At 35.0% G+C, this 12,082-nt stretch overlaps 2 protein-coding genes across 2 annotated transcripts; one reads left to right on the top strand and one right to left on the bottom strand.

The window, feature by feature from the left end:
• Positions 1 to 1,103: 1,103 nt before the first annotated feature.
• On the bottom strand, positions 1,104 to 2,688 carry LOC113326184 (amino acid transporter AVT1H-like). Its single transcript, XM_026573957.1, has 3 exons — positions 2,598 to 2,688; positions 1,731 to 2,338; positions 1,104 to 1,628 (listed from the first exon to the last, which is right to left on the bottom strand). Exons 1-3 carry the CDS (start codon positions 2,686 to 2,688, stop codon positions 1,104 to 1,106), a joined length of 1,224 nt encoding a protein of 407 aa, XP_026429742.1.
• Positions 2,689 to 4,518: 1,830 nt separating this feature from the next.
• Positions 4,519 to 6,220, top strand: LOC113326183 (uncharacterized isomerase BH0283-like). The gene is made up of 7 exons (XM_026573956.1): positions 4,519 to 4,560; positions 4,661 to 4,909; positions 5,016 to 5,199; positions 5,233 to 5,372; positions 5,535 to 5,699; positions 5,793 to 5,876; positions 5,972 to 6,220. Exons 1-7 carry the CDS (start codon positions 4,519 to 4,521, stop codon positions 6,077 to 6,079), a joined length of 972 nt encoding a protein of 323 aa, XP_026429741.1. The 3' UTR covers positions 6,080 to 6,220.
• Positions 6,221 to 12,082: the final 5,862 nt, after the last annotated feature.

The raw sequence follows: 12,082 nt of genomic DNA, 5'->3' as shown, positions 1-12,082 counted from the left end.
ATACCAAGCTAAGTTTACTGAAGGATTAGGTTTAGGTCAATAGAGAAGTAGAGACAAATCAGTTTGACAGAATCTGAGAGACAGACAGAAGATAAGAGACAAAATAGTTTTAATAGAAGACAATCTTATTAATCTTAATCACGCACACTCGATCATACAGAGATACTATATATATATATATACAAGAGTTTCCTACTTCAAGGTAATAGGGGGTTAGTCCACGAGTGAGTTGGAGGGAGTTTAATGTATTTTGAATCTTGGAGATTTTGAGGGAGTGTAAGAGATTATAGGGAGTTTGAGAGAGTTTGGTGTTTTGAGTGTAGGGAGTTTGAGAGACTCTCCCAAAATCTCTACTTTTTTGAGAGATTTGGAGTGAGGCAAAAATACACTATAAACTCCCTAGAACTCCCCAGAACTCCCCCAAAAAAACCAACTCTCTAGCGTTCTAATTTTTACGACTAACAGGGAGTTTAAGAGTTTCTTTCAAACTCCCCCACGACTAACAAGATTTTCTAGGGAATTTGGGAGACTCTTCCAAACTCTCCCACGACTAACGGGTATTTTGAGAGACTCCATCGAACTCCCTCACGACTAACGGGAAAAACCCAACTACACTCAACTCCCCCAACTCCTTTGAGAACTAACACCCTGTTAAATATTTCCTAATTGGTCTTGATTTCTTAATATACAGAAGAATAAACTTTTTAGCCAAGAGACTGCCGTGTACAATTTTGGGTCATATTGCACACGTACTAGATGTTGTGTTAACAGCCGTAGTATATAACTGTACCATGCACTTAAATTTTGTCCAAGATCAAAATCCTTGTCTCCCAGGACAGCAGTACAATCTGGTGGTATAGTTTCTCTGCGAATGATAAAATAAACAAAAATAAAAACAGTAGCCACACAACACGGCATCAAATTTGCATTCGGAGCCTATGGACTTTGCTGCGTTCTTTCACATTTTATGGTGTTAATGGTCGCTTAATGACAGAAAAGACAACAATCCATTTTGTTTTCCCATTATCTATTCAGAATGACATCACAAAAAAAATTACATTATGTAGAATGGTCTCAATAGAAAAGTGACAAATGTCAACAATTCATTGATATTGATTAGCAATTGACCTAATATTATATATTGCCCCCATAATTCCTACAACAAAACATATTACTATGATGATCAGATGGATTATTAAACTAGGTAGCGGAATTTTCTTTTTGAAAATCTCAAGGTAGAAAGCAATGGGAAGTATAGCAGATACAAAGATACAAACGAAGGAACCAGTTAGGCTAAGAACAGTTTCAAAGAAGGGGACGGCAATTGCTAAAACAAGAACAATTATTAGAAGTAAAGACCCGGCTGCACCCCGTATGACAGTTCTCCTTCGCAAAGGCATTTTATCTGGTAGATGTCGTTCCACTTCAGATGCCATTGGAACGGTCAAGAAAACATACTTGGTCATTGGTACAATGACTGCTGCCCATAGTGCAATCTGTGTGAAAACTAAATGCTTGGGCATGCTCAGCGTAAATTGTGAGGCAACCCCTGGTCCAAACATTTTAGCTCCCAAAAATGCCAAAAATGTGTACAGAGTTGCCACTGCACCGAAGCTCAAAAAGGAAATCTGCACCAAATACGATTCACTAATCAAAAATTAAGTACAACTACATACTTGCTAAGCAGTAATTAAATTCACTTATAAAATGATATATGTATATAGACTCACAATAGAGAATCTGGCAGGATCCACCATTGACCTGTAGACTTCAGGGATAGCTATGTGGGAGGCGATGTTGAAAATGTACAGACCGGACACTGAGAAAATATTTTTTATTCGAAAAACAGGTATAGCTTTGTCGGCTTCGACACCACCGAACAAGCATGTGCAAATTAAAACACCACATATCAAAAAGGTCAACAAAATACTGAATGTCGAAATGAATGATATGTTATCCAGATTTCTTAACCACACCGTAGGTATGCAAACTACTATAGCAATCACTGTTAAGCTCTGAGCTGTAGATAAACCGAAGAAGGAGATGTCCAACTTATATCCATCCAGAACTCTGCTTAAATTATCTGTCATGGAAATTGTAAAAGAAACAAGTGCCATGAAAATCTCCAGATTGATAAAAACTAATGATACATATCGTCCCGTCCTACCAAATGCTAGAAACCCGATGTCTGAGTAGTTTCTCAGCCGAACATTGGTTGCGAGACAGAGCCCTAGCAAATGAGAAGTGTATGCTCCCAACATGAACAAACCAAATAGGAGGAACGCGGTAGCCCATCCACCATTTTGTAGTGCATAAGCAGTCGATAACTGGCCTAACCCTATAAAATATGAATAAATTAAAGTATTAATAATTTACCAACGTCAACCAAACTAAAAGAAATAAACTAAAATATAAACAGAAAAACGTACTGGTACGAAATCAAAAGCTTGCATTTATCGTAGTAATTCAACCAAAGGATTGTGGAAGGGCGATAATGGTATTGGATTTGGTTATACAAAATGCAATCGCAAAATAACTAATTAGCAAGTACAAGATGTCGGCACAGACATATAGATACGAGATTTTTTAAGAAATACCTATCAGAAGCCCTATCATATTGAGCAGTGTAGTGAAAGGTGTACTTGTTGACGTTGCCACGGGTGCATCAGGTTTTGCAGTTATATCCATTGAATGTGTGAGTAAAGAAAAATCGAGGAGATGATAATTTGAATTCTTAGTATTTTGCAAAACTCGTTAATTGATAGTGAGAAACCGAGGGGGTTGAAATTGCCGGAGCTTTGAGTATATGATTTTGAGTATACGGATGATGATGATGAAGGAACTTTGGGGTTATATGTATAGTTGTTCTTACTTAGCCAATGTTGTCGAGAGGTTATATTCCTAAGAAGTATAGATAAGAAGATGCTTCCGATTATGCGTGGGTGTACTTATATGTGAAATGAAAACGTTTGACAAGGATGCTTCTACACAATTGAGATCGTTCGTAGAAACATAACAAAAAGTGAAAGATGATTGAGATATGGGTTTGCGTCAGATCTGCTTAGAACCACTTTTTTTTTTATTTTGCTCTTAAATAAATATACGTGGACCAAGTATGCCCACACCGAAAAAAATATTCTGCTACGTAAATTATTTTTCTAAAATCAATGAATTTTTTTTTCTAAAGTTTAAGATTTTCGTAATTTTTTACCAAAGAAGGTTATAACTTGTGTATTAGATCGGTCATAACGGGTCGGAATAACGTTGTTATTTTTTACCTAGCTATGTCATATAAAAAGGTTGTCTGTGATTCTCAAGGACATGCTATATAAGCGTGACTGCTTTTACCTATGTTTTTCAAACCTTGGTTACACTTGGGTTTGATGATTTGTTATAAAATACCTATTTGAACAGATGTTATTGTGATACAGTAATAATGGAGTGTTGACTATACCAGCGATCTGAGTTGGAAACTCGTCCGCGTGGGGCTTGAGGGATTTTTCTTTGTTTCTTCTCTTATGTCTTCGGGCTTGTTGGTAATAGACCTCTTTGAAATTTAAACTTTAATATAATTTTTAAGCTTTAACCTAAACTTAAAAAACAAAAAAAAGAATTACCCATCAAAGGAATTTCATAATATTGAGAATTTTTTTTTTTTAGTCAATCAACAATTCCAATTTATTCAAATTAAAATGTGATTTCATGATCATTTACGAGTTTTTAATTAGTAACGAGCAGTCAAACAATTTTAGGCACAAATGTTGACTATGACGTGACAGATGCATCAGGTCAAGTCTTGGCGAATTCAGACGATAGAAGAAAATAAATTTGCTACTTAATATACCGACATAAAGAGAGGAAACAAATCGAAGATCGACTTCGACACCTTCAACTTCTAAGTCACCAGGCAGACCCAATAAGTTGTAGCAATGTTGACTTTTATAATGGGACCGTAAGGTTCAATGAACATAAGAATCCCCACGATTTTATGTCCTTCGGAATTGCATATGACTATTCCACTATCCCGGCCGAGACCCAACCAACCTTTACACCAAGATACCAAAGAAAAATTGCCTTCTACTACTACTGCTCAGTTTCCAAGTGTGCCACTTGTCTTGTAAAATCCTAAATTGTTTGGAGCGTAGTTAGCACTGCCAACAAAGCCTGCGATTAAAATGAGTTGACCAGATTTGATTGGGTCGATCGTGGCTCCTTCACACACATCCACCCGATCATATTCACTTCATTTCATTTGTATGCATGTCGATCAACTTGATGATTACTACTGGTCCTTAGCAGTGCCGTAGTCCAATGGTTAGCCTACTTAGTAGGACCCCAATACGCTGCAATGTGTTTCTCCTTTGGTCTCATTCCGTATTTTTCAGTAACAAGCCTAGGTATTTAAAATCGAGGCCTTGATGCAACCAACATACATTACATTGTCATCGAAGCCTTGATACAACCAACATACATCACATTGTCATTATACATCAAATATCACATTGTTCAGACTCGAAAATGCAAATAGCAGCTGCGAAGAGACCTATTAAATACTCTGTGGTAATATATAATTAATTTAGCAGTAGCGAACCGACATTTTTTCTGTTTTCTAATGTAGTTTAAAGACTAAAATAAGTGTTTTTCTGATGTTAAATTACAGGTGGATGCATTCACAGATAGGCCACTTAAAGGTAATCCTGCAGCCGTCTGTTTGTTGGAAGGAGAAGATAAAAAGGAGGATGAGTGGTTACTAGGACTTGCCAGAGAGTTTAATGCTCCGATAACATGCTACTTGACTCGAGTTGTTTATCATGATGGCGATAGTGATGACGATAATTGTGATAAATCCGAGTATGAAAAGAAGTATAATCCTGTTTTTAACATTAGGTGGTTCACTACTGTTGCAGAGGTAAATCCTAAACCCTGGTGTTCTTAGTTTATGGGTATATATATATGTCAGTATATAAAAAAATTAAGCACAAATTTCATAGATAACCCGTTCTTTCTATATGCAGGTTGACATTTGTGGACATGCAACCATGGCCGCTGCAAAATTTCTATTTACATCTGGTTTAATAAAATCAAACCTAATTGAATTTATTGGACTATCCGGAAGTCTAACTGCTAAGAAATGTCCTGTCCGGAAAAGTGAGGATATATTAGATGGATCAAAGATTTTGAGCAATGGTAGTATTTACTGTGAGGATGATAATCCATGTCGTCGGGATCCAGCAGACTTCTTCATCGAATTAGACTTTCCTACCACTACACTGGTGGAATGTGATCCACTGGAGATACCTTCCGTACCACAAACTCTCAATGGTGCATCTGTTCTTAATATAAAGAAAACAGCTTCTTTCGGCGACCTAATTGTATGTAAATCAAATCACTACGACTAAAGGATTTCATTTCTTGCTTCTTTATAACTTGCTAACATATATTACCGAACAACTTTACATTTTATATATGGAAGCTCATGTGTCTTCAAGTCCTTGTTGTAATTAAATGGTTAGTTCATTTTGTTTTTGTGGTAGATTGAGGTCTCATCGGGACAAAATGTCATAGACTTGAAGCCAAACTATGACGAGTTAAAAGGGTGGACGGGAGGAAGAGGAGTCGTTTTTACAGGCAAAGCTCCCCATGGATCTGGCTTGGATTTCATCTCTCGATTGTTCTCTCCAAATCTTGGTGTTGACGAGGTAATTAAATGACAAAATTATTATCAAGATGTGTCATTTCATGTTCATCATACACCAGACTTAAAACCGTTTTTCATTTTCCCCGATCTCCAGGATGCTGTTTGTGGGAGTGCCCACTGTGCCTTGGCACCTTACTGGAGCAAGAAGTTGGGAAAATCTGATTTTCTTGCTTACATGGTAAATTTTCTCCCTCTCTTTTTGTGATCTCTCCAGACCGTACATTCACATATAAGCTGACAATGTAAGGTACATTTTTGCGTTAATTTGTGCAGGCATCTCCAAGAGGAGGAGTATTGGATCTCCATTTAGATAAGGAAACTGAAAGACTAAAGATTAGAGGGAAAGCTTTTATTGTCATGGAAGGAGCTCTATTTGCTTGATCAGATCTATCAATATTCTTATTGTCTCATTCTCCTTTCGGATTGATGGGTAATAACAACTACACGTGCATCGTCATAAACCTTAACTACTGTTTGCGGTCATAGCTAGATTGCTTAAGAGGACAAGCTGGACATGTTATTTAATAAACCACCATACGGTTGATAGTATGGTGCTTGTGTAATTTGAGTTGTTTAAAATGTATCAAAATGATTCAGTTTAGGTACTTGCATATTAATAGAGAGAGTAATGGTTGTGTTTTGCTATAAGGATGTGCTTACGGCAACCCAATATGATGAAATCATAAAAGCTTATATAATACCATTCCATTGCCATGGTTTGAGATGGGTAGAACCCATTTTATTTTACTTTGAAATCTATGGGAATAACTTATCTCGAAAATCGGCCCACAAGGTAAGGGTTTCTCAAGGCTTATAAACTGCATGATATTGTGTATCTAATGTGAGAGTTTTCTCAATATGTTTCTTCACGTGTAGCTGATATAGTCTCTTTGAGTCTAACATATGGACATTAAATGGGGTGTGACAGAGTAGAGGTGTAGTCAAATGGTTCATCACAAATTGTCTGATCTGATGCCATATTGATGTTTGTGGGTGTAATCCACCTCAAAAACCGGTTTGAAAGGTAGAACTTACCCGAGGCTTAAAAATGCAGGATCATTTAATTGTTCATCCAATTTGGGGCTACCCTCAACAACTATGACTATCCTCAAATTTTTGACTAAGCTGTCCCTCCTTAATTACGGCTAATTTGAGAACCTATCAAGTAGTCGGATGGCTTTCGTGTTCCCTCCCACTGCGAGGTCAGGGTTTGAACGCTTGAAATAGCCTAAAAAACTAGTCAATTCAGAAGTAGTCTAGGGACCACTGTTCTATACCATCAAAAAATAAAAAAAGAGTTAATTATTTTTCATTCTTCCAATTATGGAACTTATATTTTGCAAATCATAACTAATGATTTTTCGACCACTACGACATGAGTCATCCCCAAATTCTTATGCAAAGTTGTCAAGGAAAATGTACTAAATTATGGAATATCGCCATGGAAAATTGTCATGGTTATCTAGGAGAGAGAATTATGATTTTTCATGAAAAAATCAGCAACAGGACTGGGAAAGTTGCAAAAGTCCCCTATAATTTGAGTTTTTTGTTTTCCCAAATTATGTCCGTTCGAGAATAAGGAGATTTTTCGCATCAGCGGCTGAAGTTCTTCCATTGTTACTTTAGATTAAACATGTTTCATGCTTGGTGGCCGGTGGAAAGTCAGAAAATGGTTTATATACTACTCCCTCCGTCTTTTATTAACAGTTTTAATCGACAAAGCCAAAATATTAAGAAAATACTATAAAATTTCGTGATTGACCCTTGACTAGCCCTATTTAATATTGTGTTATTACTAAAACTAAAATCAATATATTAAAAAAATCTTAATTGGATAATTTTATTATTTTAGAAAATATTTAAAGAAAATAAAAACAAAGATTGCTTAAGAATAAGTACAATCTTTATTAGAAATTCTTTAACTATCCATAAATGTTTTTATTAGTAAAAACGGAACGACGATTAATGCAAAGATATTGAATAGATTTTTTGCTTACATATGGTGATAATATTTAAGATGTTGAATTACATTTATATTAAAATTGATTTTATGATTATAAAAAATAAAGGGTATATTTGATACTTTAAGAAAAATATATGTCTATAAAAAAAAAAGACAGATTAAAGTAGAAATTATAACAGACAAAAAAAGACAGAAGGAGTATACCAACTCCACAAGTTATACGTAGTTAAACCTAAATAGCATTAACTGAATTGTAAAGAACTTACGAAACTCATTCTTGTGGAATTTGTGTTTTGAAATGTAAATTTATTGATAATGGATGATTTTGAGGCTTAGATCTTGAATCAGTAAAGCAGATCTCAAACCGTCGATCCTTAATCTAGATCAAATGACCTTATATCAAAAGAGAACGAACCCATAATAAACAAAAAGTAGGTAATATCAAGGTTCAACAATATCGTTAGTCAATCAAATCAATAATCAAGAACTAGATAACAATAAGATTCTAGTTTCCAAGGAATAGTATTACTAAACACTTCTTAATCCCAAAGAAGTCTTTAAATTAAATGAAGCGCGCATAAGAGATTTACCTAATCAGGATAGTTTTCTCTCCAGTGAGTAAAATGAATACTGCTAGTAGGCTTACCTCACAAAAAATACAAGAATAAAGTATTGAGTGACACTAGACAAGTTTGAGAGAAAGACAAACTTCACTATCTATAATAAAAAAAGTAGTTTGAACGCTAATGAATTTTAAAATCTGAAAACACTAAAACATATGCTTTAAATACCAATTTTTTGTTTTGTATAATTACAACTGTAATCCAACTAATACACTGAAATATCTCATGGATGGTAATTAAATATTATCTAGGATACAAGTACATTTTACTAGTATAATTTCCACAGATATGCTTTAATTACTAGGAAATTAAAGACCTATATAAATTATGAATATCACAAAAGATATTATGGAATATTTCGGTTTTGGAATTCACCTCCAGTACAAGGAAAATACTCGAACATTAAGTAATAAGAGTTTAACACATGTTCAAATTAATAATGTCGACATTGTGAATTTTCTGCATTAACCAAACTGTATTTCCAGTTGCTATCCAAACCATAAGTTTATAGCTAGCTCAGAAAAAGGGCTAATTGTTTAATATTAGGGATCGATCATGTTATAGATCCCCGACTAAGGAATCAGTCTTGTCATAAATCCATAGGACCAGTCCTAGTAAAGATAGTTGTTTAAATGATCGGTCCTAGAATAGATCCTTTGACTCCTTTAGCTATGAAATAAGTTTCGCAAGTTTAATTTTTCTTGTAATTATTATTTTTTTAGGTACATAATCAACCAAAATTTCAACACATTAATAACTAACAAAGTGTTATGTCGCATTTACGAAGTTCAAAAGAATAAAGGTATACTTGGGAATCTAATATACCAAAATTGTGTAAAACGAACTAGAATATTCTTCCTTGACACTTTGATAATAACGGAACAATCAAGTGACAAATACTAGGGATACATTTACTGAAAAACCGGGGGTGTAACAACCACACCCAATATTTCGCTTATATTTCTGTATGGAGAAACTCCAATATACTTTCTAGAGAATCAACTATAAAATCAGACTCAATCTCAAGAAAAGTATATCCAAGAGTTGTATCTCAATTTCTCAATTCAACCTGCAATCAAACAAATAGAAATTTGCGAGCCCGATTCAATATAAGATAAATAACTAGAACGGTATCAAAGACTAATATTCAAGGATCAATCAATTTCAATCAACAACCAAAGGTTGGAATTACCAATTGATCGATTCAATGCACAACTTGTGATATTTCAATTATATAAATAAATATAATGCAGAAAATAAATAACACAGACACCATAACTTTGTTAACGAGGAAACCGCAAATGCAGAAAAACCATGGGACCTAGTCCAGATTTGAACACCACATTGTATTAAGCCGCTACAGACACTAGCCTACTACCAAGATAACTTCGGACTGGAATGTAGTTGAGCCCTAATCAATCTCACACTGATCAAGGTACAGTTGCATTCCTTACGCTTCTTGAACCACGCCGGATTCCGCACACTTGATTCCCTTAGTTGATCTCACCCACAACTAAGAGTTGTTACGACCCAAAGTCGAAGACTTGATAAACAAATCTGTATTACACAGAAAATTCTATTGTATACACAAATTTGTCTCCCACAGATAAACCTATGAGTTTTGTTCCGTCTTTTGATAAATCAAGGTGAACAGAAACCAATTGATAAACCGGACTCATATTCCCGGGGAACAACCTAGTATTATCAATCACCTCATAATAATCTTAATCGATTAACGAAACAAGATATTGTGGAATCACAAACGATGCCATGAAGATGTTTGTGACTACTTTTCAAACTTGCCTATCGGAGAATAAATCTCGAGAAAATCTTAAAGAATATAGTACTCAATCACGATAGAAAACAGCAAGATCAGAACATGCAACTACAGAGAAATAGTATGGTCTAGCTTAACAATCCCAATGAAGTCTTTAAGTCGTTAACCTACAGTGTTTCGTGAAAAACCTAAGGTTAAAGGAGAATCGACTCTAGTCACATCTAGTATCACATAGGAATTGTAGGGATTAGGTTCCCCAGTTTCTAGAGTTCTCCTTTATATAGTCTTCAAATCAGGGTTTGCAATCAATGTTACCTTGGTAACAAAACATTCAATATTCATCGTTAAATGAAAACCTGATTAGATGCAAGCTAATATCTTTCAACCGTTAGATCGAACTTATCTTGTTATACAAAAATGAAATGTACCATCATTTATATAAAGGTAACCGTACCCAAACGTGTACACTTAATCGGTTCAACAATAGTTAACCAATGGTTAGCCATATGAGCACTTTCATATCAACCTTATTTATCTTTATCATAACTAGTTCAAATTACTCAAATGAAACTAGTTAGATAGTTGTTCAATTGTTTATATTCTCATAGAAGTATACAAGACACAATTGAAGCAAAATCGATTTTGATTCACTCGAATCACTTCATGAACATCATAGAAACGGTTTGAAAAAGATTGCATTCTTTATTATATAAATGTATTAGTTCATGAACAAACCGATTTTAGAACATAACTTACTTAAGTATGCAAACGGGTACGCATACCTAAGTAGCCGGACTGGAATTTGGTTACGCCCGTACGCGTACGTGTACGCATACCATTTTACACTTCCAAACTCCAGCAGAAATTCACAGGACTTGAAATTCCGCCAGTAAGCATACGGGTACGCATACTTAGTTCCCAGACTTGCAACAACCAACCAGTACGCGTACGGGTACGCATACCGTGGTCCCGGTTTTGGACTTTTTACAAATGTGAATACACACTATATTTATATCCAATCATGGTTACATGTTGTAAACCCTCATTTCAATCATTGAAACATTCTTCGAAGACGACAATAGCTGTCTCAGGCAAACTATTAGGTTCAAAGCAATTTTCAAGTGATCGAATGATCAATACGAAACATTTTGAGTCTACATCAAATAACTGTCTCACACATATCATGTAATATGTTATAAGGCGATATTCACATGATCATCTTTTGACTTTCTTCAAGAATAAAATATGAACTTGGTTAAAGCGAAAGTTTACCAACACATATTTCGAGAAATAGATAAGCAATCATCTAGCAATACGACTTTTTGTCTCAAATAGGAGATAGAGTAGATAGACTTTTGAGTGATAGATGATTTCAAGTCTCCATATACCTTTTATTGGTGAAGTTACACAAGTTCCATTGAGTAGTTCTTCGTCTTCCTTCGATGAACGTCGTGGAGTCTAAAGATCAACTACACTTACTATCATAATCCGAGACTTAGATATAAGTAGACTAGAAATCAAGACATATAGTTTTGGCAACTAAAATTAAGAAACAAGCTTGAGATTCCAACACTTGCGAGTTCGACCGAGCAGTGCTCTAACATTTACTTCGTATGTTATTTTTTCAATCTAACGACTTGAAAAAAGGTAGCTAGATACAAATGAAAACAAGTCAAGTACGTATTACAAACCTCGAAATGGAAACGTCTTCAGGTTCCTCAGAGTAACACGATTTTATCTCAACATTTCTAATGTTCCCAGTCTAACGTAACGAAGACAACTCTAATAATCCAATCAAGCACCTTTGAGTTTTAGCGAGAAAATAATACAACCAAACTTGACATATCGATGCTTGGTGGCTTCAACTAAACAATTCTATAACGTTATTTCTCTCTTATTATTTCACAATATTTGGTTCAAATCAGAAATCACCTGCTGCTCTTTGTGGACATGTTTCCATGTGCTTTATTATTAGGGTGGAGAAATATATTCGAATATAATATTTGAGCACGTGTTTACAC

This window comes from Papaver somniferum, unplaced genomic scaffold (genome assembly GCF_003573695.1).
Source record: "Papaver somniferum cultivar HN1 unplaced genomic scaffold, ASM357369v1 unplaced-scaffold_10, whole genome shotgun sequence".
In the NCBI taxonomy this organism is placed as follows: Eukaryota; Viridiplantae; Streptophyta; class Magnoliopsida; order Ranunculales; family Papaveraceae; genus Papaver; species Papaver somniferum.
Note: the sequence above shows the minus strand (reverse complement) of the source record. Positions and strands in the feature narration are given on the sequence as shown.